This window comes from Furipterus horrens, unplaced genomic scaffold, assembly GCF_987537825.1.
Source record: "Furipterus horrens unplaced genomic scaffold, mFurHor1.1.pri manual_scaffold_2, whole genome shotgun sequence".
NCBI lineage: Eukaryota > Metazoa > Chordata > Mammalia > Chiroptera > Furipteridae > Furipterus > Furipterus horrens.
This window is the reverse complement of record NW_028327172.1, coordinates 6,661,687-6,688,965: the sequence shown is the minus strand read 5'-3', so window position 1 is coordinate 6,688,965 and position 27,279 is coordinate 6,661,687. Positions and strand designations below refer to the sequence as shown.

Here is a 27,279-nt window from a genome sequence, read left to right as displayed (position 1 = left end):
TGATAAGAATGAATTTTAAGTTCAAACAGATTTTTCTCCAAAGGCAGCCCCAAACTTGGACTTTTGAATTGCCGCGTAATGGTTCAGAAGTCTTCTGCTCAGGAAAGTGGCCATCACATAAAATATACAAGTGACAAATAGAAGGTAAAAGTAAGTCTCTCAAACTCAGTTTCTTTTGCAATATTACAACCAGCTGGAATGTAAATCTTAAGCCAAACAAGGAAATATCTTAACTTTCTTGGATCAACTGAGTTGAGTTCTCCTGGTTACTAAATAGTACATATCCTCTAAATTACTTCCCAAGTAGTGCTTCTATTTTAGCATAGCATAGATTTGGGGCAAGAAAGACCTGGGTGTGAATCTCTGCGCCACCGCTTCCTAGCTGTGTACTTGGAGCAAGTTGCTGTATTTAACTTTCCTAAACCAGTTTCTTCATCTGTACAATAAAGGAAATATCAGCTTCATGTAATTATAGGAAGCATCAAATATGAAAGTAACTAGCACAGTGTTGCTGCTATGACATGAATGTTTGCGTGTGCCCCCTCCCCCACCCCTCAAATTCATATGTGAAAATCCTAACCCCCAAAGGTGATGATACCAGGTGGGCCTTTGGTGGAGCCCTCATGAATGGGATCAGCACACTCATAAAAGAGAACCCACAGCGCTCCCTAGCCCGTTCCACCACATGAAGATACAACCAGACCTCTGAGACCACGAAGATAACCCTTAACCCTCCATGCTGGCACACTAATCCTGGACAAGAAATAAATTTCTGTTGTTTATAAGCTATGGTACTTTGTTACAGCAGCTCAACCAGACTAGACAGCTGGGAATACAACTGGGCATCTAAAAATGGCAACTATTACTTTTACTGGGAACCTGAGAGGCTCAGATAAGTTTATAAACAAAAGTGCTTGCTCAGTCTAACACGGGGGTAAACTGAGGGCTGGCCATTAAGTAACTCAAGGTCTCAATGAATTAGGAACAAAAACAAGATAGTGGAGCCCATGAGTCCTAACTCTGATTTTTTTTTCTTTTTTTTAAAGTATATATTATTATGTGGTTACAATAGTTCCAATTTTTTCCCCCTTTGCTCCCCTCTGCCCAGTAACCCTCCTTCCCTCCAGCAATCCCACCCCCTTAGTTCATATCCATGAGTCATGCATATTAGTTCTTAGGTTTCACCCTTTCCTCTATTATTCTTAACTTACCCCTATTTTGTACCAACCAATTATGCTTCTTAGTCCCTGCACCATTTCCCCATTTCTCCCCTTCCCCACTGATAACCCTCCAAATGATCCCCATACCTATGATTCTGTTCCTATTCTGGTTTGCTTAGTTGGATTTTGTTATTTTTTAGATTCAATGTTGATAGGTGTGAGTTTGTTGTCATTTCAGTGTTCATAGTTTTGATCTTCTTTCTCTTAAGTAAGTCCCTTTGACATTTCATATAATGGCTTGGTGATGATGAGTTCCTTAAGCTTTACCTTGTCTGGGAAGCACTTTATCTGCCTTTCCATTTCCAAATGATAGCTTTGCTGGATAGAGTAGTCTTGGTTGTAGGTCCTTGCTTTTCATCACATTGATTACTGCTTGCCAGTCCCTTCTTGCCTGCAAAGTGTCCTTTGAGAAATCAGCTGATAGTCTTATAGGCACCCCTTTGTAGGTAACTCTCTGCTTCCCTCTTGCTCCTTTTAGGACTCTCTCTTTATCTTTCACCTTTGGCATTTTAATCATGATGTGTCTTGGTGTGGTCCCCTCTGGATCCAGCTTGCCCGGGACTCTCCGTGCTTCCTGGACTTGTATGTCCATTCCCTTCACAAAATTTGGAGTGTTTTCCTCCATTATTTCTTCGCATAAGTTCCCAATTTCTTGCTCTTCCTCTTCTTCTGGCACCCCTATGATTCCGATGTTCGCATTTAGAGTTGTCCCAGAGGGTCCCAAGCTTCTCATTTTCTCCAACTCCTGTCTCCTCACTCTGTACTGGTTGACAGTTTTTTTCTTCCTTATGTTCCAAATCATTGATTTGAACCCTGGTTTCCTTCCCTTCACCATTCGTTTTGTGTGGATTTTCCTTCATCTCACTTAGCATAGCCTTCACTTCTTCCCTTATGTGTTTGCTGTACTCAAGCATATCTGTCAAGCGTGTGGGGATCTTTATCACCAGTGTTTTGAACATTATGTCTGTGAGATTGGCTATATCCTCGTTGCTTAGTTCTCCCACTGGAACCTTGATCCATTCCCCCTTTTGGGCCATACTTCTCTGTCTCCTCATTCTGACAGGCTCCTGTGTGTTTGCCCCTGAGTCCCAGGTAGAGCTGTTGCTCCTGTTACGTTGTAAGGGGCGGAGCCTTAGGGATTCATCAGTACAGGGAGACCGGTTTCACCACATTGTGGCGCTGTATGTGGGGGAGGGGCCTGAGAGGGAACAATGCCACCTGCCCAGCACTCTTCCCTTTCCAGGCACTTCTCCCACTTCCGTATGGAACTGGTGTCTCTCTAGCTGCTGTTCTGGCCATCATTCCCAGAGTGAGTGGGTCTGCAGACGTTCTAGGACCATGGGGGCCCTTTAAACAAGCAGACTATGCCAAGACCAGCAGTTTTTGCCTCCATCCCAACCTCCACTGGTCTGCACAGTCAGAAGCAATGAGGCTTGATTTTCCCCGGCACTAGGACTGTGAGCTTCGAGGTCCGAGGTCCGGTGAGGAGCTTGGAACACTCCCCAGGCGTCCCTCCTGACTTTTGAAAACGTGTAACTATGCTTTCCACAGGCCTGCCGCCGCTGCTGCCACCACCACACGGCGTCCTCTCTGCCCTGTTACACCACTCCTACCTGTCTGGATGAGTATTTCTTCTTTATATCTTTGTTTGTTAAACTTCCATGCAGTTTGATTTTCTGGAACTTGTGGTTTTTTCTAGTTTTGAGGTAGTTGTATTCCTTCTTAGTTGTGGAGGGAGACACAGCGTCTGTCTATGCCTCCATCTTGGCCGGAAGTCTGATTTAAGCTACCATCTAGTTAGCATGTCCTGATAATAACATGACTCAGGACATCCTGATATATTCACAATAGATGAAAACAACAGCCGTGCCATACAGCATGTTATCTTTCTTTGGGAAGTTAATTTTACTTGATAAATATTAGCAGACTAACATTTAGTCTTCCTTTACTGAGCACCCTTATCTTTGATAAACCAATAATCATAACATGTCTCTTAGAAAGATCGCTAATGGATATCACCACTACCATTTCATACAGAGAAACTAAGGCAAGCTAATTCTGATGCTCACTGTAAGGCAGGAGCAAAAACTGATCCAGACTCTAACTATTTCTCTTTCTAAGAGAACACACTATTTCTCTTAAGCATTCACTAGAACCTTAATTGACATCTTCTGGTCACTACTGAATTCCAAAGATCAAATCACATTTTCAAAATAACATCATTTGCAACACACCTTTCAATTTCCCATCAAACTCAGGGCTTGTGGCCACCTGGAGCCCTGGATGTGGCAGAAGGAAGCACGTGACACTGGAGAAACATGAGTGAATGTGATTTCGAACATTCTGAATTTCTTCATGTTGACTGTCTTTCACCTGCCAACGAAGACCAACAATTTACAAAAGACCGTTTGCTTTTCTTCACTAGGAACTATTAGTAGAGGACAAAGGAAGGAAGAGTTCCCGACTCTAACGGGTCGTCGTGGCCTCTGTTTTTTCCAATGAGAAAACGCAGTATCCTAAGAAGCAATGAATGCATAATTTTGTTTAACCATGGCTTAGCTCCTATAGCTACCAAATAATAGGTACTAACGAGTTTCTTTTAAAAGAAGTATTGCACAATACTTAGGAAGAATAACAGGTTTGTGGGCGGAAGTAGGATCTAACCAGGTTGTAATAATTGACAAAGGACTCCTGTGTTTTCATTTTGGAAAAAAGGCAAACTAAGTCTGTTTGTATTCACCCTAAAACAAATAAAAATTCTGAGTAAGAACAACAGACTAAAGTTCTGAATGTGACATTCTAAAGGCACATATAGGATCTGAGGTAAAATGTGAAGTGGAAATTACAATCAAAGCTTGGACTTTTGCAGAGTCTTCTCTACAACTCCTTTGCCCTGTATACCCAGGATCTTTAATCTAAAACATGAATATTAGTGTGTGTTAATATGCATAAGTATTTAACACACTTAATATAATTTCCAGTAACCTGCTGGAAATACAAAAGATAAGGCAAATGAGAAAGTTATCACTGCTTTTAGATGATTCCTCATGTTATATTTCCACTTACCTGTAGACGCTTTTCCAAAAACGACATTCCTCCCTGTAGTCCATAGTTGTATTCATAAGGGAAACTCCAGTCTCGAACCAAGAACATCAATGTCTATTCAGGAAAAGAGCGGTACATGTTATAACATTGCATACATGCATTTTCAAAATAACAATTGACATTGTTCTTTGCACAATGCCAGCTTCTTCAAAGGAGACAAGAAAATGTGCTGGAGGAGTGATCTGTTCTGTACGTCTTAAAAACCTTACAAACAAGTATGGGGAATGTCGTAAAGGCCAAGAGTGAAAAAAGTATGGCACCAGCTAGTCACACATCAGATCCACTTTCCAACAAAGGAAAGAAACTGAATACTACTTAAAGTTCCTCTAATCTTACTGAGGTTACCGTGCATTCCCATCCAAATGAAATAATGAGAGAGAACAGGCCAGCACACCTTTTCTGTAGATGGCCAGAGTAAATATTTCAGGCTGTACAGCATGAAGCAGCCATGGGCAATGTGGTTGGGTTCTAATAATACCTTAACTATAGACACCGACATTTAATTTTCAGATAATTTACATGTCATAAAGTATTATTCTGCTTTTGATTTCTTTCAACCGTTTTTTAAAAACGAAAAAACCATTCCTAACTCACAGGTCATATAAAAATAGGCAGCTGGCCAGATTTGGCCTGTGAGCTGTAGTCTGCTGATCTCTGAACTGAAATAAAGATATAAATGACATTTATAATTAACATTCTACCTGGAAGGGTTTTTGGAAAATTTCATCCATTGCCAGACGACCATATTCTGTGAAGAGCTTTAAATGAAAAAAGTAATTATTATTTGCAAGGCAAAATTACTTAAAAGTATTTCTGTAGGTATTCTTTATCAAAATATTCATTTAACAGATTTCACTACTACCCATATGAAACCCAAGTTCTACAGTTTCAGAAACACACAGGAGCCATGAACCTTAAAATAAATCTTGGATCTGTTTCACATCCCACAGTCCAATTCATTAGCAAATCCAGAATCCAACCACTCACAAATTCCATGCAGCTTGGAATACTGCATTAGGTTCCTAACTGGTCTCCCTGCGCCTCCCCACCCCCATTCTCAATATAGCAGCCACCACAGCTCTGTTATCAATACAATAAGGTTAGTTAGATCACATCCTGCTTCTGCTCAAAAGCCTCCAACCACATTCGCTATGAAAGCCAGCCCTTACAGGGGATCCCGCCATGCTGGCCCGCCTTGCTGCTCCGCTGCTTTGGGGCCTTTGTTCTGACTCCTCTTCCTGCCTGTGATGTTCTTTCCCTAAATAAATATCTGTGCATCGGGTCCCTCACTTCCCAAGGTCTGTACTCGAATGACTCCTCAGTGAAGGCTTCCATCGCCATCTACCTAAAGATTACAATTCTCCACACAGTACTTCCCACCATGTCCCTTTTTAATGTTTCTCCTTAACATGTCCCAGTACCTAACATACTATACCTTTACTTATCTCAGTCAGTGTCTGTCTTCACTACTAGCACTAAAACTCCTGCGGGCAGGAAGGTTTGCTCTGGGCACTGCTGTACCTCCAGCAGCAAGAAGAACACTGAGCCTATGGTGTGTATGCCACTCAAATGACAGAATGAACAAAATCTTCAAGGTTAGTGTTTACACATAATTTACCTCTATTTCTTCATGAAGCTGCACTAAAAGTGCAACAAAAAGAAGCTTAAAACTTCTAAACTTACAGGACAGCAGACAAGAGCTGTCAAAACACTGGAAGGAAAACACACAGCTGAGAACTGTCAGGGTTTGGCTTTCTGTACCCTAAGGCAGCTGTAAGAGACGAGGGCTACAGGCTATCCGGGGGCTATGGGCTATCCTGAAACAAGCAGATTTTCTCAGCAGAATCCCTGAAAGGCTCAGAAATTAGAAGTACCAGTTACCTTAAGGAAGGGGGAAGAGAAAGAACTAAAGAAATGGTTGAAAAGTCTTTGGAGAAAGCACCCAACACTCCCAGGTCCTGCTCCCTCCCCCAGCTCCGGGGCTCTCTTCTTGCCCCACAGATAATGGGAAGTAAACCCTCTGGGGAGGATACACCATAAAGAATGTAGACACTGACTGCAAACCTAGCCAAGTACGAAGTCCCCTACCTTACTGGAAATGAGTTCGTAAATCAAAGTCTACAAACATACTGAACAGAGAAACTGCATAGGCCCTCAGACAATGCTGGAGCCTCGGCAAGTTTCTACCCACCCACCAACCCAGACAGGACTTGAAAGGATTCTTTTCTGGGGAATGTGACAGCCCAAGAACAGTCAGCAAATACAGACATTTAGAGGCTGAAATAGCTAAATCATCGTACCCAGTCACCTCTCTGTGATACAAAACAGTACACAAGGCCTCTTCAAAAAGCTTCCGGTCAGATTTTTAGTGGCTCACCGTTAAATACAGAGAGTAAGGACCACCAGACCTTTGCAAAAAGCTCCTAGCAGAAAAGACAAAAACTCATGTCCTTCAATTCCAGAATATCATCTTATTCCTTAAATAATTTTCATTTTCTGCTTTCTTTTACTAAAATACCTATTATTAACATGTGAAATCTCACCTGCACTGATCACCAAATATTCCTTTTCTCCTGTGCCCTACCGCTCTCTCTCCCCTCCTCTTCCTCTGCCCCACATCCCCACCCCCCGCCCTCTTCTTTCTTTCTTCACCTCTTTTCCCCCCTATTTCTACTCTTTGTCTCTTCATTCAACCTGCCAGGAAGATTTTCTCCAGTTTTCTTTTTACTCCTCTTTTCTGAATTTTCCATTTTTGTGGCCATAGTTTTAATTTCCAGCAGCTCTTTGTTTTCTGAATGTTGCTTTATAATAGCATTCTGTTTTTATTTCTTGGTTGCAGCAATTGGAACATCTTATCTGAGAATGCGGACTCACAAAGAAGGAAGAAAAAGCCTACCCTAAGGTACATTATCATGAAAAGTCACCCCAAGAACAAGATCTTACAAGCTTCAAAGAGGAACAGAGGTCATATACAAAAGATTGGGAATCAGATGGTGTGGGACTTCACCACCGGGGGCTGGAAGGCAAAGAAGCAATGGCTTCAATTCTAAGAGAAAAATATTTCCATCCTATAATTCTAGGACAAAATTAAAATATTCTCAGACTTACAAGACCTCAAGTTACCTCCTGCCCTGACCAATGTGGCTCCGCTGGTTGGGCTTCGTCCTGCACACTGAAAGGTCACTGGTTCAACTACTGGTCAGGGTACATGCCTGGGTTGTGAGTTCAAGCCCCAGTGAGGGCATATGCAAGAGGCAACCGATCAATGTTTCTCCTGTGGTTCTCTCTCCCTCTCTCTCCCACTTCTTTCCCCTCTCTAAAATCAGTAAGCGCATCCTCAGGTGAGGAGAAAAACATATAATAAACAAATTTAAAATAAAACAAGCTCGCCCCGACCGGCATGGCGCAGCTGGTTGGGCAGCGAAGAGAAAGGTTGCCGGTGCAATTCCCAGTCAGGGCACCTGCCTGGGTGGCGGGCTCGGTCCCTGGTCGCGGCGCGTACCAGAGGCAACCGATCAATGGTTCTCTCTCACACTGTTTCTCTCCCTCTCTTTCTCTCTCCTTAACCCCCTCTCTAAAAATAAAGAAGTAAAATTTAAAAAATAAAATAAAATAAAACAAGTTCATGGGTAGTTGCCAGAATGACAACACTATTTAACTATTAACTATTTAAGCTATGTGTGTGTGTAACTTTCGTTTAAAACAAAATGTTGCTAAAAAAAGAAAAGTACCTGATACACATAAAATACTATATAAAGACAAAACGAAAACACACATAAAATTATACAAAATACATGATCTCTCATCTGTATTTCTGAAACCCAAAAAGTTCTAAAAACCCAAATTAAGCAGCAAATTGAAGGAAAACCTGCCTTGAACTGATGTGAGTTCTTTATTTTTCTATCTTAAAACTTTTAATGATATATTATGATGTTTTAATGAAGAATATATACCTGTAGCTGTTGAAGATCATCTTCCTGAATGTTCTGGGACAAATTATATATCTAGAAAACAAAAATCCAAATTGATACTACTTTAGCTTACTTCAAACAAAGCCCAAATAAGCCTAAAGCACTGAACAGAAGCTCTGTACATTTGAAAGCTGGCATATAAAAATATGAAGTCTGTTCAAACAGCAAGCAATATTATCTGTCCTTTGGAAAACTACACATACATGATTAAAATAACATAATCCTTCCTTTACAGTTTACAATATGGTTTTCTTAAGTTTTTACCAAATCTACATTTCCTATATGATGCAATTGCAATTTCCACTTTCAGATTTTTCTTAAGAGTATTTTATATAAACTTATATCCAAAGTGGAAAAAGTTTAGGCTCCTGCTTGAGCCTGTAAGAGGTAAACTTACATTTGTAGTCTAAAAAGGACAGTTACATATAACCATGTGAATTCTGATAACAAAATAACTAAAACCAGATGTAACCCCTTTATCTCATTTCCTCTGCCAACTTTTTCTTTCTAGTCAAGTGGTTTTACCTGAACAGAACTAGTCATGGTGCTTAGAGCGAAGATGGTAGCACAATCTTTCACAGTGGACTGGCTGTCAAATGCCCCCTGGGTATCCATCAGAACAACTGCAACCTTAAAAGAAGAAAAAAAAAAGGGGGGAACAAAAATATATTAAAGTGAGAAAGTGAGAAGGGGTAAAATGTAAAGGAGAAATTGAAAAGTATAGGTAACATTTAAATGAGGCTTAGGCATCTGCTTATAGGTTCTATCAGAAAACTGTAATGATTAGGTATCTTGTTTTTGTTTTTTAAATTGGGGATATTAGGACAAAGCTCTAACTTTTATTTTTTTTATTTATTCATTTATATTTTTATTTTTTTAAGTATATTTTGTTATGTTGTTACAGTAGTTCCAATTTTTTTCCCCTTTGCTTCCCTCTGCCCAGTACACCCCTTCCCTCCAGCAATCCCACCCCCCTTAGTCGATGTCCATGGGTCATGCATATAAGTTCTTTGGCTTCACCCTTTCCTATATTATTCTTAACTTCCCCCTATTTTGTACCAACCAATTATGCTTCTTAATCCCTGCACCATTTCCCCATTTCTCCCCCTTCCCCCTCCCAGCTGATAGCCCTCCAAATGATCCCCATACCTATGATTCTGTTCCTATTCTGGTTTGCTTAGTTGGGTTTTGTTATTTTTTAGATTCAGTTGTTGATAGCTGTGAGTTTGTTGTCATTTTAGTGTTCATAGTTTTGATCTTCTTTTTCTTAAGTAAGTCCCTTTGACATTTCATATAATAATGGCTTGGTGATGATGAACTTCAGCTTCACCTTGTCTGGGAAATACTTTATCTGCCCTTCCATTCCAAATGATAGCTTTGCTGGATAGAGTAGTCTTGGTTGTAGGTTGCCTTTAATCACATTGAATACTGCTTGCCTGCCCCTTCCTGCCTGCAAAGTGTCCTCTGAGAAAACAGCTGATAGTCCTATAGGTACCCCACTGTAGGCAACTCTCCGCCTCTCTTGCTGCCCCCAGGACTCTGTCTTTATCTTTCACCTTTGGCATCACAGTCATGATGCGTCCTGGTGTGGTCCCCTTTGGGTCCAGCTCACCCAGGACCCTCTGTGCTTCCCGGACCTGTATATCCATCTCCTTTGCAAAATTTGGGAAGTTTTCCTCATTTTTTTCAATTCTTGCTTCCTCATTCTGCACGGGTTGACTGTTTTTTTCTTCCTTATGTTCCAAATCATTGATTTGAACCCCAGTTTCCTTCCCTTCACCGTTGGTTTTGTGTGAATTTTCCTTCGTTTCACTTAGCATAGCCTTCACTTCCCTTATGCGTTTACCATACTCAAGCATATCTGTCAGCCTGTGAGCATCTTTATCACCAATGTTTTGAATTCTGCGTCTGTTAGGTTGTCTATCTCCTCCACATCTGTGAGGTTGTCTATCTCCTCGTTGCTTAGTTCTCCCACTGGAACCTTGATCCGTTCCCCCTTTTGGGCCATAATTCTCGTCTCCTCATTCTGACAGGCTCCTGTGTGTGTTTGCCTCTGTGTCCCAGGTAGAGCTGTTGCTCCTGTTACGTTGTAAGGAGCGGAGCCTTAGGGATTCGTCAGTACAGGGTGACCCGTTTCACCACGTTGTGGCGCTGTGTGTGCGGGAGAGTCCGAGAGGGAACAACGCTGCCTGCCCAGCACTCGCCCCTTTTCCAGGCACCTCTCCCACTTCCGCACAGGACTGGTGCCCCTCTAGCTGTTGCTCTGGCCATCATACCCAGAGTGGATGGGTCTGCGGACGTTCTAGGACCATGGGGCCCTTTAAATAAGCAGACTCTGCTAAGACTGGCAGTTTCTGCCTCCACCCCAACCCCCACTGGTCTGCACAGTCAGAAGCAATGAGGCTTGATTTTCCCCGGTGCAGGGACCATGGGCTGCGAGGTCTGGTGAGGAGCTGGGAACGCTCCCAAGGTGTCCCTCCTGACTTTTTAAAACATGTGACTGCGCATTCTGCCGGCCTGCCACTGCCACTGCTGCTGCCACTGCTGCCACCACCACTGCTGCTGCCGCTGCCGCTGCTACCACACTGGCTCCGCCCCTCCTACCTGTCTGGATGAGTATTTCTTCTTTATATCTTTGTTTGCTGGATTTCCATGCAGCTTGATTTTTCTGGAATTTCTGGTTGTTTCTAGTTTTGAGGTAGCTGTATTCCTTCTTAGTTGTGGAGGGAGACGCAGAGTGTCTTTCTATGCCTCCATCTTGGCCGGAAGTCTCTAGGTATCTTGTTTTGAGCAGAGAACTTCAATAGAAAAGATTATCGGCTCTAACTTTATAAAATGATATAAATCAGAGGCCTACAGAGCAATAGGGAAAGAGAGAAAAATTGCCCACACCAACTAAAACAGCGAAATTAGTTGACTTACCAAGCTAGTCAATTTGGATGTTTTTTGTTATTGAAAAAGAAATTTAAAATAGTAATTGACTTAAAAAAAATACTAACTCATTTTAAACTTAGATATAATCCAATAAAATAAAACATATGGGCTGGAATATTTTTGGCATTTACCTGCAAGGCTGTATTCGACCCTCAAATTTCTAGGGTTTTCTGGTACGTTGAGTGAAGAAACTTAACATTTATTTTAATATTCATGAAAGACAGACCACACCAAAGATACCAAATGAAAGCCAGGAGGATCTAGGCTATCACTGCACTCCCTGTAATATAGGGAGGCTTCACTGAGGATTTAATGACCCATTCCCACCCAAAAAGTGAGATTTAAAAATTCAGAAGCAAACAGCAGAAGACACAGTCACAAGTACTACAGGTGGCTGCCTCTGGAAAAGGGGACTAGGTGGTAGGAAGGATGCTCCTTTTTACTCTCAACACTGTAATATTATTTAACTATTTAAATTGTGTATATATATTTGTTAAAAACAAAATGTTGCTTAATAAAAAAGCAAGTACTAGATACCTATAAAACACTGCATATAAACAAAACAAAAATACACATATAAAACCATGATTTCTTATCTATCATTCTGAAAGATCAGTAGTGGCCAGAAGGCAGAAGAGGGAAATGAGGAGTGACTGCTAATGGGGACTGAGTTTCTTTCTGGGGTGATGAAAATGTTCTGAAATTAGATGGTGGTGACACCTAAACAGCTTTGTGGGTATACTAAAAACTGCTGAACAGTATGCTTTTAAAGAATGAATTTTATGACATGTAAATTTATCTCAATAAAAAAAGAGCTAATCATGGCATATATTTGCTAACTTAAAAGATGAGGCTAGATAGAGAAAACAGGAAATACTACAGAAAAGCTTTGGAGAAATGGGAGTCATGTGTACTTAGTGGTCTTCTCATGTCACGTGCATCAACTCCAACCTTACAAAATACTGAATGACTTAGCACTTAGAAAAAGGCTAAATCTAAAACACCTGAAGGGGAGGATTTAGAACCTCAAGTCCTAGAAAATTTCAAAACTGAGAGGAATAAGCAGCTGTGAAGGCACGCTTTATGAAGGCATGTTTCAGAGATAGTGGTACCGCAAATCCCCTCCCACTTTAGAAGACACACAACTTGCCTTTTCTGACCCTTACAAAGAAATTTTGGGACAGACTCTACCACTCTAGTTTACTATTTTTTGTTAGAAGCCTGATATTACTAGTTGACCTTTTAAACTATATTCATGCATTATTTTTAAACCATAAACATCATTTTGATAATATCAAAGTACACATTAAACATCTCATTTTATTGTTGTTTTTGTTCATTTGTAAGCCTTTTCCTTCCTTACCTTCTTCCCACCTGGCTTCTCCACAGTGAAAACTTCATTCCATATCTGAATCCCATTAGTTTCTGGGTCAGACCCCCCTCTCCATGAAAATCCTGTTAATGGTTCTTCTGGATCGCCTAACCAATTTGAATGGCCACCTTCTTTCTACAGGAGCAATAAGACATTTATATTAAATCTTACATTTTAAGTAATTTTACATATCAAGAATAACCCATGTGCTTATTTTGCTCTTACGAACATAAATTCTCATTTTCTAATTTGAAATGAAATAATTTTGCCTTACCTGGAAATACAAGTATCGGAGCATGAAGTCCAGAAAGAAGGACTTGCCCTTTCGGAAGGCACCAGCCACCGACACCACCACCACATCGAGGTCTCGAATGTGGTCCTGCAAGAGGATGCTGGCCAAGGCTTTTTCCTCTAGCTCAAAGGAATGCTGGTCTTTCTGAACCAAAACAACTTGCACGGGACCAGGCTTTCCACTCTCCATGGCATCACCTATGTTGTTATAAAGAAAAACATCAGTTTCACATATTTTTTAAATATGTATTTTTGAACACTGATGTGAGAGAGAAAATGCAATTGGTTGCCTTCTTGTAGGCACCCCGACCAGGAATCAAACCCGCAGCCTGGGTACGTGCCCTGACCAGGAACCAAATCCGCGACCCTTCGGTCTAAGGGACAATGCTCCAACCGAGCCACATCAGCCAGGGCTTGAAATGGTCTCTAGGTGGCTGTTTTACAGGCCACTCTTACTAATCCCGTCAATTCATTCCTTAGCTCAAAATTAAGCACTACCTAGTAATCTCCTTACCAGAGCTGAAAGCAAAAAGAGAAAAGTCTTTGAAATTCTGAGCCACTTTGTGGCTAAGGATATATGGAAAGTTTACAAAAAACTGCCAGTGAGACCTAGGAACTGAGGCAAAGCACTACTTCCCGAGGAGTACATACCATTGGTATTAAAGGAGACGTTTTAGGCAGTTAAAAGGATAGTTCATTTCCATAACTATGCATTTTAATGTCTATTAGGAAACAAAATCACATTTTAATGGATCATGGCTAAGTTTAAAGAATGGATCAATTTAAAGTAAACTGAAGGACAAACATCAAGTAAAGCACCTACAAGTAAGCAGATATGGCCCACAGCCATAAATACGGTCCCCAAGTTACTCTGGGCTGGGAAGCACAAAAGGCTGCATGATCACAGCAGCCAGGTCAACAAAGCTTGACTGCCAATGTCAGTCTACCCTTTAAGCTACAGAATCGAGGGTCACTTTTTATAATTTATCAGATAGCAGCAAAGGGGTTCTTGCTACTTTCTAAAAAAATGATTTTATTAATTTTTTAAAGGGGAAGAGAGGGAGAAAGAGAGAGAAAAACATTGATATGCGAAAGAAGCATCCATCAGTTGCCTCTCACATGCCCCCAACTGGGGGCCTGGCCCAGTCAAGTGCCCTGATGGGGAATCAAACCAGTGACCTCTTGGTTCACAGGCCAGTGCTAAACCCACTGAGCCACACCAGCCAGGGCATTTCTTACCACTTTTTAATCTTTTATAGACTATTGGAAAACAAGTTATAAATATGGATTAAATGTCATGTTATCATTGTAATGAATGTATACTAATATTTTTCTTTACCATTATTGGCAGATAAGAAAAGGAACATTTGTGAGTACTCTCTTAGGGTTCTTATTGCCACAACAGCAGGTGAATCCACGACTTAAAGACCTTCAGTCTCTCATATAAAAGAACTAATGAGGGGAGGTTTAAGGGGAATAAATAGTAGTGAAAAAAAAGAGTAAAGTCCACTTTATTTAAAAAATAAAATAGGCCTGCAAACCAAGTGTCGCTGGTTCAATTCCCAGTCAGGGCACATGCCTGGGTTGCACGCCAGGTCCCCAGATGGGGGCGCGTGAGAGGCAACCGCACATTGATGTTTCTCTCCCTCTTTCTCCTTTCCCCTCTTTCCAAAAACAAATAAATAAAAGTAACCCTGTTAAAAATTAAATAAAATAAAATAAATTGAAAAAAAAAAGAAAGGAAAAAAATAAAATAAAAAAGAACTAGTGAGAACAATTTACTCAGACCCTACAGACAAACCACTCAAAGCAATACCAGACAAAGTCACCGAGATAGCTGGTTGCTCACTCAACATGCATTTCCCCTCTGGCTACAGTAATAGATTTTTAGCTAGGCATATTAACTGCCCCCCAAAAAACACACTTCCAACCCAACCTTGCAGCTGGAAAATGATACAGCAACTTCCAGATCATGCATTTCCCCACTTCCTGCGGGCTGAATATAGCAGTGGGAGTGAGTCACCCCGGGCCAGGCACAGGGGCAACACCCTAGGAAGACGGGAGAGGGGAGAGAGGGAAGGCCTAGGGCTTCGCGTAACAGGAACTGTCAGGCTGGCTCACTATTATGTGAAGAAAAATTAAAACCTGCCGTGTCTGAATCACTCATCTAGAGGCTCAATCAGAAACCCATACAACAGCTCCCCGGCAACTTCACAATTAAGTTCACGAAACAGGCTCTTTCAATTTCGCCTGTTTCACTATGAAAGTTTCCTGAGCAAGGTGAATGTACTGATACGCAGCAGGCACACAATAAACAGCTGTCAAAAGAGTGACTATGTACTGTAATCCAGCTGAAGGCTTCAACCCTCAGGACGCGGGTGACATTGTTAGAGCCACGGGCAGGAAAGATAAAGTCACGGGGGGCACAGACAAGATGGACTAATCCATTGTCAAAAACGTATGCAGGTGTGCGCAAATGAGTTGCACTCCAAGGAGCTGGAGACCCCTGAGAAGGGCAGTTAACACAGTGAAGGTGGTAAAGCCTTCACTGCCGCCCTCCTCTCTTCCCGCCCACAGCGCGGTGAGGAGACGCAGGCTGTTTAGTTAGGTCATCCTGCACTTGTCTTCACTACCGTCTGGCGGGCATACTGGATTAAAAAAAGATCTTGTTCTTGGGGCTTGAACTGTACACCAAAATTCAATTTAAACAAATAGAGCTGCTCACTTTTCACCACAAGATCTTTCCCTCTCGCTTTCTAGAACAACAGGACTATATTTCTGGTCTTCCAAGTAAAACCTTTACTTCCACTCCCCCCTTTCCAGGTGTCATGTAAATGTCCATTGCTGATTTATCCTTACAGCTCAGACCCGCCCCCCCCAATCCCTTAGACCCTTTAACCCAAATCTGAGGCCCCTCTCCCTTATGCTAAGTCATCTTCCAACCTTTCTTGCCTGTTAGGTTGATCATTCAGTCACCATCACCAAGTGTTTCTTTGATCATGTCACCTCAGTCCCTCAGGGCTGAACTCCTTCTTTCCAGTACATAAGCATATCACAACAGCAACTACATAAAAGGCTATCAAAAACATCTTTTTATCCCCACCCGAGGACATTTTTTCATTGCTTTTAGAGAGAGGGAGAGAGAGAAACATCAATGTGAAAGAGAAGCATCAATTGGTTGCCTCCCATACGTACCTGGACCAGAGATACAACTTGCAACCTAGGTATGTGCCCTGACTGGGAATCGAACCCACAACTTTCGGTTACAGGACTACGCTCGAACTGAGCCACAGCGGCCGGGGCTATCAAAAACAGTTTATGGGCCGACAATTTAAATCTAAAATCTCCATCTCCTAAGTCGAAGCGTTTCACTTTTCCCCACCACTGCCTTAGTTCTAATTTCTTATTCTCGTTGGTCTTTCTACTAGGAGGAAGTGAGGCTACAGGCCCTGTCCTAATTCCTCAATCTCGGAGGCACTACCAATTCAACCGTTCATTCTCACTGCCTGAAATGCTCCTTCCCCCTAGACTCTGCACAAAACACTTGCTCATCCTTCAACACTCCCCTTCCGCACCCTCTGTCCTGATCCTCCCCAGCCTGTCCTCTCGCAGGTACAGCACCTTACATGTATACTAAAAAGAAAACGGGCTCTGGAATCAAGGCAGGGCAGGGCTTGAATCCTTGGTTTCCCCCCTCTAGAACATAAGCTCCACGAGGGCAGGAATTTTTGTCTCTTGTTCAGTGCTATATCCCCCAAGATCCTGGAACAGTGCCCACACATAGTAGAGGGCCAGTACATATTTGTGGAATAAATGAATGAACTCTGCCCCTGGGTTACAAGGTGACTACGGATAAACTTCTAATCTAATTCCCATCTCAAAGCCCAGCGTGACACGTATTAGGGACTCAATAAAGTTGACCCACTTTCCTATTCCCACTAAAACCTTGTACGTACTGCAATTCTACTCATTATGATATTACGCGACATGGCAGTTACGACTTACCCCCCAGCCCAGGAACCCCTGGGAAGGGGAGGAACTCAGAGGTGCTCAGCCTCAGTTCCTGGCACAGGAAGAGTAACAGTTCCCTGCTGTTGTGAGCACTGAGCCCAATAGTACACATACACCTCAATAAAAACCAGTCTCTTCCCTTCCCCTTCCCAGGCCCCATTCTTTTGCTGTCCAACTCCTTGAAGGCACGTCTTCACCCACTTATCAACCCACCCCCTCTTAGCATCTTGCTCTGCATTTCCCCTCAATCTCCATTTATGCCTCTTGCCAAATCCGATGGCCGCTTCTTCGTTTTCATTCAACCCTCTCTCTGTGTGACAAAACGCAACTGCCACACTTCTGAAACTTCTTAAAACCTATGGACTCGGTGACAGTGCCCTTTCCTAGGTCCCTTCCAGCCTCTTTATCATCTCCCTTCACCTCTTCTTCCCCTTTTCAGCCACCGGTGACATGCACCAGTGCTCGGCTTCAGTCTTTTGCAGTTCTCCCTCACTCCCTCAATGAGCTGTTTATTCTTATTTCACTACACCCTCTGTGTTGGGGATGCAACTTCATTAACTTCTAACCTTCATTCAGGTCCAAATGTGCAACTGCCTAAGGGACAGGTTCACCTGGATAATTCCCGTCACCTCACTCTCAGGAGTTAATAGGTAGAAACATGGGCCTAAGAGTCAAGAGACAAGATCCTGTTGCAGTTCCGCCACAAACAACCTGTGTGACTGTGGACATGTCTAGTCTCACTCTCAACGGAAAAATGAGTCAAGACTTAAGCTCCAGCAACCCTTCCAGGGCTAATGTTTTAGAAACCTACATTTAGTATCATCAAAATGAATCCTCAGTTATTCCACTTCTCTCAAATCTCCATGGTTCAGACACCACATCTTCCCTATTTTCCTATATGCAATATACCACCAAACCCTACCACTTCTTCCTTCCATGATCTAAGCTCCTGCTCTGGCAAAGACTGTTATCCTAGTGAGGCAATATGTGTAAGGAGAAAGGCCTTCCCAACAATCAGGAAAGACCAGAGTTTGGGGCCCGGTTTTACAGTGAATGTAACAGCCTGAGTAAATCACTTTGTTCTCTGTGTCTTGGTTTCCTCTATAAAACTAGGAGGTTAGCCTTGACTGGTGTGGTTCACTGGGTTGGGCGTCATCGAGCAAACCGGAAGGTCGCTGGTTCAATTCCTGGTCAGGGCACCTGCCTGGGTTGCAGGTCAGGTCCCCAGTTGGGGGCCTGTGACAGGCAACTGATCAATGTCTCTCTTGCACATTGATGTTTCTCTCCCTTTCTTTCTCCCTCCTTCCCTCCTCTCTAAAAATAAATAAATAAAATCTTTTTTAAAAAATCAGGCCGTTAGGCGAAGTTATGTGTAGCTCTAAAATTCAGTGACTCCTGAACTGAAAATTTCCTGGGTATCTAAATTGGCCAAACTTGCTCAGCAACCTATTCATCCCTTGGCTTAATTTAAATTGTAGAGGGCTGGCTAAAGAACAAATCAAAAATTATGATTAAAACAATTAAAGCAACCTGATTGGGACCCACACAAAAGATTGAGTTTTACAGTTTTCTCTTGGGGGTGGAGGGGGTCCCCTACTCGTCGTCGTCGGCAGCTGTCCGTCTCGAGAGACGATGGTGTAGCTTCTTAAGAGTCTATCTGCACTGCCGAGAATGGCTGTGCAGTCCGACTCGGGAGTGACACGGTATCTGTCTCCTCCCGTGTTGAATCGACATCTTGCGATGACGCTGGAGTGTCCTCTCCAGTGAAACTGAAGCTACAGAGCCTGGGCAGGGTGATATGGAGGGTCTGCTGTTGCCCATGCAGCAGACCCCCCCTCTCTTCGCAGCTGAAGGGTCCAAGGGAAAGACAGAGTCAATACAGCTTGGCTTCAGGTGCGCCGCAGGAGTTGCCGGTGTTGACTACAACGTCAAACCGCCTTAGGGACTCCGGCTCCGGATTTTCTGTCGGGGTTTACTCCCTTAGCCTTTCCCCTGAAGAGGTATGCCGCAAGGCAGCGGAGGTTTTTTGGAGTCAGAGTTTTCCTTCTCTGACTGTCCCCTACTAACTGCTGTGAAATCACTTCTATTTCTTGGGAATCAGGAATTCGCAAAGTCTAACCTCCAGGGATGGTACTAGAAAAACCTGTCAGTGATAGCATTATGTGCCTTCTCCCTATAGCAAAAATTATTTTTCAGAATCTAGATATGTACTCTGAGACAACAGTAATGCTCAGTTATATGAATAGTTAATGTTCATATATGAAGAGTTAACGCTATACTACGTTCACTTACCTGAATAACAGATCTGCCATTTTTGTATGCATACAGATATGGCCTGGTGATAGTCACATTTGTCATCCATATACGTGTAAGTGAACTTAAAACCTATGCTTCTTTTTTAAGTGAGTGGTAGAAATACTGTATCATATTGCCACTTCTGATTATTGCTGTAAATAGCTCAGGGTAATACTGTATCATCCATCATTTCAAGTTGTAGAAAATGTTAAAAATATTTGGATAATTAAAACCCTCCAATAGTTTATGTGTAAGCTACAACCTTCTTCCTAATTAAAGTACTGACTTATCCTTTACTTTTGGCAGAACACACCTTAATCTAGACTACCAATAGGTTTATATATGCCTATTAAAATAATCTGTGATACTGCATTCAATAGACTAGCTCTGCACTAAAAATGACAGACAACTCAAGTAGGATACAGTTAAAAGATTAACAGGTGAAATTAAGTACTATAGGGAAGAATTTGCAGAGATACGTATGAATTACAGCACTGACTCTTCCTAGAACTATCTACTCTGAATTTTTTTTTTTTTTTAATTCTCTTTTTACTCTGAATTTTTAAAGAACTTTTTAAAAGTAGCTGTACGGACCTGACTGGTGTGGCTCAGTGGATTGAGTGCCAGCCTACAAACCAAAAGGTCACTGGTTCAATTCCCAGTCAGGACACGTGCCTGGGTTGCAGGCCAGGTCCCAGTTGGGAGTGTGTGAGAGGCAACCAGTCAATGTATCTCTCACACATCAATGTTCTCTCCCTCTTCCTCTCTTCCCTCCTCTCTAAAAATAAGTAAAAATTTTTTAAATGTCATCATGTGGATATGTTTTTTTTAAAGTAGCTGTACAGGTTAAATAAAAGTAGATAAGACTACCAAATCATAATTGGCCTTTTCAGTACTATGGAAAATATAAGTTCTAAGAAATAGGTCCTATCAGAAAAGCATTATGGCCACTTCCGGTCAAGATGGAGACATGAGTAAACATGGCTTGCCTCCTCAGACAACCACATCTATAAACTATAATACAACCATCACTCAGAACCATCAGAAATAGAGTTGAATGTAAGTCCGACAACTATGGAATTAAAGAAACCACATCCATCCAGGCTGGTAGGAGACTCAGAGATGCAAGGATGTGGAACAGGCTGGTCCCACACCCACACGTGGTAGATAAAAATTCAGGAGGGATATCTTAGGAGCAAGGAGTCCAGTGCCAGGAAGATAAGGCCTCATAACTTCTGGCTGCAAAAAGCAGTGGGGACTTGGTTGGTGGAAGAAACTGCTGGAGTCCCAAGAAGTTCCTCTTAAAGAACCTGCACACCAACGTACATAGACTCCCTCCCTCTGAGCTCTAGCAGCAGGGAGAGGCCATCGTTCCTTTCCTGAGTCCTCCCACAAACCACAGAGCTGGCAGGCTGGTGCATTACCTGAGACTCCATCAACCTGGCTAACACTGTTTGCCCTGCCCTGGAGTTTCCTTAAGGCTCCATTCCACACAACCTGTGGGACCACCCAAACTGTTAACAGTGGCTTTTCCATGTGAATGGCTGGTCTTGCCTTTTGCTTCAAACTTCCTAAATTTTCTCAAATAATCAACAGCCAGCCTCAGCAAGCCCCCAGTCCCCGTACCTCTTGCTAAATGGCCACAGGCCTGGCACTAGTAGCAGCCAGCCTAGATTCACAGCTTGGCTTCACCCAGGAACCTCCAAGCGCAGCACAAGTAGCAGCCATCTCAGATTGCTTCATAGCTCAGGCAGGGTGGCTCCAGGCAGAACACAGGTGGGAGTTGACCTTGGCCTGCACCACCCAGGAAACCCCAGAGCCTGCACACCCAGTAGACAGCTATAGACCATGTCAGAGCACCAACCCCCTGCCCCGGCACAGCTGATCCTCCACAGAGGGCAGAGGTTGGTGGTCAGTGGTCACAGCCAGTCGTTGCAGCTGACTGAGCTGGGTAAATCCCTCCCAGTGACTTGCCAACAGCAAGTCTCAACTACAAGAGGAGTGTGTACTCAGCCCACATTAAGGGCGCACCTCGAGGCTGTGCCACTGAACCCTACAGGACACCTACTACATTAGGCCACACTACCAAGACAGAGAGTCACAGGAGCTCTACCTAATACATAGAAACAAACACAGGGAGGCTGCCAAAATGAGCAAAGAAACATGGCCCAAATGAAAGAACAAATCAAAACTCCAGAAAAAGAACTAAACAAAATGAAAGTAAGCAATCTCTCGAATGCAGAGTTCACTGGTTATAAGGATGCTCAAGGAGCTTAGTGAGGACCTCAACAGCATAAAAAAGATCCAGTCAGAAACTAAGGATACACTAATTGAAATAAAGAACAATTTACAGGGAAACAACAGTAGTGGATGAAGCCAAGAACCAAATCAATGATTTGGAACACAAAGAAGCAAAAAACAAGCAATCAGAACAAGAAGAAAAAAGAATAAAAGATAAAAAAACCCGATGATAGTGTAAGCAGCCTCTGGGACAACTTCAAGCGATCTAACATTCACATCACAGGAGTACCAGAAGGAGAAGAGAAAGAGCAAGAAATTGGAAATCTACTTGAAAAAATAATTAAAGAAATCTTCCCTAATTTGGCGAAGGAAGTAGACATGCAAGTCTAGGGAGCACAGAGTCCCAAACAAGATGGATGCAAAGAGGCCCACTCCAAGACTTATCATAATTAAGACACCAAAGGTTAAAGATGAAGAGATAATCTTAAAAGCAGGAAGAGAAAAGCAGTTAGTTACCCACAGGGGAGTTCCCATAAGGCTGTCAGCTGATTTCTCAAAAGAAACTCTGCAGGCAAGAAGGGACCGGCAAGAAATATTCAGTCATGAAAAGCTGGGACCTACAGTCAAGATTGCTCTACCCAGCAAAGCTATCATTTAGAATCGAAGGGCAGATAAAGAGCTTCCCAGACAAGAAAAAGCTACAGTATAGGAAAAAGTATAATACAGAAAGTGGAGTAGCCAAAGAACATATACGCATGACCAATGGACATGAACAAAGATTACTCTGCCCAGCAAAGCTATAATTTAGAACTGAAGGGCAGCTCAAGAGCTTCTCGGACAACAAAAAACTAAAGGAGTTCATCATCACCAAATCATTATTATATGAAATGTTAAAGGGACCTATTTAAGAAAAAGATCAAAACTATGACCAATACAGGGGGAAAAAAATATACATATCTATCAACAATTGAATCTAAAAAACTAAGCAAACAAGAACAGAGACAGATCTTGGATACAGAGCATTTTGATGGTTGCCAGACTGGAGGGGGATTTAGGGGAATGGGTGAAGAGGTGAGGGAATTAAGAAATACAAATAGGTAGTTACAGAACAACCATAGGGATGTAAAGAACAGTATAGGAAAGAGGGTAGCCAAAGAATTTATATGCATGACCCATGGACACGAACAATGGTGTGAGGATTGCCTGATGGAGTCGGGGGTGCTGGATGGAAGGAGGCAAAAAGGGAAAATTAGGGCCCTGGCTGCTGTGGCTCAGTGGATTGAGCATCGGCCTGCGAGCCAAGTGTCGCTGGTTCGATCCCCAGTTAGGGCACATGACTAGGTTGAACGTCAGGTCCCCAGTTGGGGGCGCAAGTGAGAGGCAACCACACAGTGATGTTACTCTCCCTCTCTTTCTCCTTTCCCCTTTCTCTAAAAATAAACAAATAAATCCTTTTTTAAAAAAGGAAAATTAGGGCAACTGTCATAGCATAATTAATAAAATATAATTTAAGAAAAGCATTATGGGGAAGGTTTAACCCTTCAAGTGCCAATGTCGCTATGAACGACACTGACAAATTTTCCCAAAAGTGACAGTGTCGCTCCCAGCCACTCTTTTCTTTGATAGCTACAAATGTAAATAACAATGGAATAATTCGTATTTTGTTTTGTTCTCCTTTTTTGTACCTCAGGTTATGTTATTTTTTCTCATGCCGATCCAAATTTCAAATTACACATGGCACTCAAAGGGTTAAATACCCCTCAAATATTTGAGAAGACCACTTGAACCATGATAAATTCAATGAAACTAGTGGATTAGAAACAATTACAATTGCTGTTTCAGTAAATTCATACAGGATGTAGTCAATCAATTCAACAGCGTAGGAACGGGTCTCTCAACTCCAGCACTACTGACATTCCGGGCTGGGTGACTCACTGTCGTGGGGAACTACCCTACTCGTTCTAGGATATTTAGCAGCATTTCTGGCCCCCACCCACTGGATAGTGGTAGTGCTCCCCCTCGGTTATGAGACCCCAAAACGTCTCCAGACATTGCTAAATGTCCGATGGGGCAAAATTACTCAGGGTAAGAACCAAGGGAGTGGAGCCAGCCTCAGGCTCATCCTTACTACCCAGGGAGTTCCGCAAAGCAAATTAACTAGTTAGAAACATTTCACTGAGTGCATGACTCAGGGTAAAGTTATGAGCAAGTCTTCCACTCTCCTTTTGAAATATTATTCTCTAAAGGGAAAAAGCAACACACCCAAAAACAGAAGCACAGCATTTTCATGCCCTGTTCTTTCTTGCTGGCAGTCTTTTGAGGTTCCTAATTCACAGACCAGGTCAGAGAAAACATCACCAAATGAGAAAGTTAAGCACACTTGGCCCTCGGCCAACTCTGGAACTGCTGGGTGTGGTTCCTCTGGTGATGGTGAGGAAGTACTTTTACATACTCTATTTTGTCTTAAGGTAAGAGCATGATGGTAGATAGACAAATTTTCAAGGTTATTTCAGTGAAAATACTACTTAAACCCAACTAAACAGAATATTGGTGGAAAATTTACATCCTGATTAATTCAAGGGTTTTAAAGGAAACTTTGTCTCAATTCATCTGTTTTAGAAAATCTTTGTACTTTAGCACAGAATGCTGAACAAAACCACATTTTCTTTGTCAATTAAGAATTTTCAAAAACAATTTTGTAGTGCTTCATGATTCATGGTCAGTTATGACTAAACAGTATTGAAGAGTCAGAAATGCAGAGACCCAGCTGAAATCTAAAAATGAAGCCAGACTATCTGTACTACAGGAAAAATATCTTTTTAATAGAATGAGTGCAATATTCATTTTATTTGACTTCTTCACTAAAAATAAGACCACCAAAATCATGCTCACTACCTGAAGGTTTTAATTATGTGTTCCAGTTTAATAAGGCTTTCTTAATTGGCAATACGTATTTGCCTTAGATTCCTTATTATTTCAAAACATAAGAAGAGTTAATCTACTCCTCTGCTTATTTGCCTACTAGACCAGTAAAGCCTGTTTCCTGATTTGTAATATTTAGCTGTGAAATGTATCTAACCTGTCCTAACAATCAAAATACATGCCAAAGAAAAACAATTTAGAGATTTGCAATGAAGAGCATCAACTTCTAATACAAATATGGATGTTACAAATTATCCTTCCTGTATGGTAACAAACCACTTCAAAATAGGGAAATTTGATTACGAATTAATATGAAAGTAGATTTGGATTTTTAACTGTTGTCTGGCCACTCAACAAATTAAAACAGAATTTATGGGTGGGTCCCAAGCACCGGCAGGTTTTAAAAACCCCAGGTTACTCTAATGCACAGCAGTGCTTAAAACTGCAGCACTACAGCAACTAAAAGACTTTTTTCTTTTAAATAAAAGCTTTCCTCTCACTTTTCCCCCTTGGTAATTTTTTTTAGAGAATATGCTCCTAAAATAAAGACAACTTAGGAAAATGTTTTAGAATGGAGACTAACTTTAAAATGCGGTTGTGTTATTTGCAACTTCTCAGTACGAAACACAAGGCTGTAGAAACTTCAACCGACAGGCACACCTAGTATTACAGGTCAATTCCAAACCAGTTCTCAAACAAGTTCACACAAGCTAGGGTTTCCTAAGGTACTTCACAGAAATCTTCAAGACTATGTGACCCCCCCAAAATAAATAATACTGTATGTGACCAAACTGTTAATGACCTCTGGGGAACTAGGAAGGTGTAACAACCTTTATATTTCTTGCTGCTTATAATTTTCTATTATTTTATTTTAAATAATTAGTGTGGCTGTATCCTTTATTCTGTGGTTTGGAAGTCATAAAAATGAAAAGTGCATGTGCTGTACCAATTTTTTAAAAGCCTATTCTAAGCAAGCCCTATTTGGTGAAAACTAAGAAAATTATGCAAGTTCCCCTCATTATATTTATCTTCTATTGTTATTTTTCTTAATTTCATGTTTACTCCAATGGGATAAACGGTAGCTCATAAAACAAGGTGCTGTCCCAGTGTAATGGCTTCATTCTGTAGAGAAATTTACATCCCAGCGTTTCCTTTAGTAAAAGCACAACAGGGATTTCTAGATCACAGTACAGTACAAGCTACTTTCTATGGGGTTGGGGGGAAAAAAAAAAGTCCTAATTTTAGAATTTCAGTACATTGCAATGCTCAGGAACTGCCGCTGATTAAAACTACAGAACGTAGGTTTTGTTTCTCCAGAAACAAGCCAAAATGTGAAATCACGTTTTGGGTCCGTTAGTTCTTTCCTCCCTTTCACAAAACATGCCACCCAGCTCCGTCATCAAAGTTGAGGGCCGGGACTTACTGACTACAAGATTGTCCAAACAATGCTATTTTCTTTTCTTGCCTTTAGATTTCACAAGTAAAACGTCTGGCAATTTCGACAGCACGCACGTTAAACAAGAATAAAGCCAGGTAGACGTCAGAAGGCGTGCCCATTAATTTATGGTGACTGTATTTTGTTTTTACTTAATACTTTTACTATGTTTTTGTCTTCAGGGAGGCAAAATAACAACGCACAGTACCAAACGTACTAAAAGAAAAAGAACTTGCTAAAAAAATAATTTAGGCCACCTTCTTTTTATCACCTTTACGGAGATAAAACGGGAGTTGAAAATCAACTTTCTTAATACTTCCTGTGTCTCGAGGTCGTTAGGATCAAGAACAAAGTATCCGACTCTTCGCAGCCCTCCAAGCTCTCCTAAAAAGGCTGAACAATAATAAAGCATCTGCCTTCCCGCTCCCGCAGCCCGTTCACAAGGCCGGAGCCACACGGCCCAAGCGTCGCGGTTCCCAAGCGTGCGAAGCGCGGGTGCGAAAAGGGGACAGCAGTCCCGGAGCGCCGGGCTGCACCGCCCCCATAACCAACGTCCCCCGGGGTCGCCCCAGGGAGCGTGGGGGCGCCAGACCCGCAGCCACAGCCGAGAGGATCACTGGCTGCCTCTCCAGGGCGCCGGGCCGACCCCTGAAAGCGGCCGCTCCCAGCCGGGGGTCGAGTAGGGCGCCGCCCGCATCCGACCGACCGGGCCCTGCAAGCAGCCCCCAGCTCCGAATTCACGGGCCAAGGGACCCCGGTGAGGGGCTGGCGGTTCCAGCCCCAGGACAAGAAGGAACGACGGTGCAGAGGGGCTGTCTCCTCCAGCCTCTAGCAGGGAAAGCAGCGGGGATGGCCAGAGAGCGGGACCGGGGGAAATTAGGCGCCTCACCTGCTCCTCCCGAGGCTGCAGCTACCGCTCGCTGAGGAGAAAACATGGAGCCTCAGCCTTCAGTAGAAGCAGCAGGGGCTCAGGGAGGGGAGGGATTGGGCGGGAACGAACCAGGCCCTGGAGGCGAGAAACGGGCGGGGCCTGGACTGTGAAAGAAACTGGGGAGGAGGAGCGCGCAAAGCCACGAAGTTGCGAGGAAGGGGCGGATGGGCGAGGCCCGACGGAGGCTGGAGCGGGAAAGTGCACGCGGCCGAATCCCGCCACCACCAACGTGTGTGCGCGTGCGCGGGAGCACGAAGCGCGCCGCCGTCTACCTGGGACTGCGCACTGGGGACGACGGTCCGTTGGGAGTTGTAGTCCTATGCTCTCTGGGTCCCCTCCAGCTCTCCCTGTTCTGCGGACTCATCCGGGAAGGAAGCAGACGAGAGGGATGGGCCTTCTCGCGGCTTTTTGACAACTGAACTACAACTCCCAGCAGGCCTTGCGGGGAGGTGAGGGCCATCCCGGAACCCTACAGGGAGTTTCTGCCAGACCGAGCCCTAGGGATAACCAGCTTCGAAGAGCTATCGAACCCCTACTGGCCCCGTTTGAGA

The 27,279-nt window shown here is 42.8% G+C and overlaps 1 protein-coding gene across 1 annotated transcript in view; it reads right to left on the bottom strand.

The window, feature by feature from the left end:
- Positions 1-26,756, bottom strand: part of ATL3 (atlastin GTPase 3) — a 34,772-nt gene extending 8,016 nt beyond the window's left edge. Inside the window, exons 1-8 of the mRNA XM_090259823.1 lie at positions 26,687-26,756; positions 12,877-13,091; positions 12,594-12,737; positions 8,822-8,926; positions 8,279-8,329; positions 5,027-5,083; positions 4,287-4,379; positions 3,455-3,593 (exon numbers count right to left, since the gene is read on the bottom strand). Coding sequence (XP_090115949.1) covers positions 3,455-3,593; positions 4,287-4,379; positions 5,027-5,083; positions 8,279-8,329; positions 8,822-8,926; positions 12,594-12,737; positions 12,877-13,091; positions 26,687-26,732 — 850 coding nt within the window. The 5' untranslated portion in view covers positions 26,733-26,756. The remainder of the gene's footprint in view (positions 1-3,454; positions 3,594-4,286; positions 4,380-5,026; positions 5,084-8,278; positions 8,330-8,821; positions 8,927-12,593; positions 12,738-12,876; positions 13,092-26,686) is intronic.
- Positions 26,757-27,279: the final 523 nt, after the last annotated feature.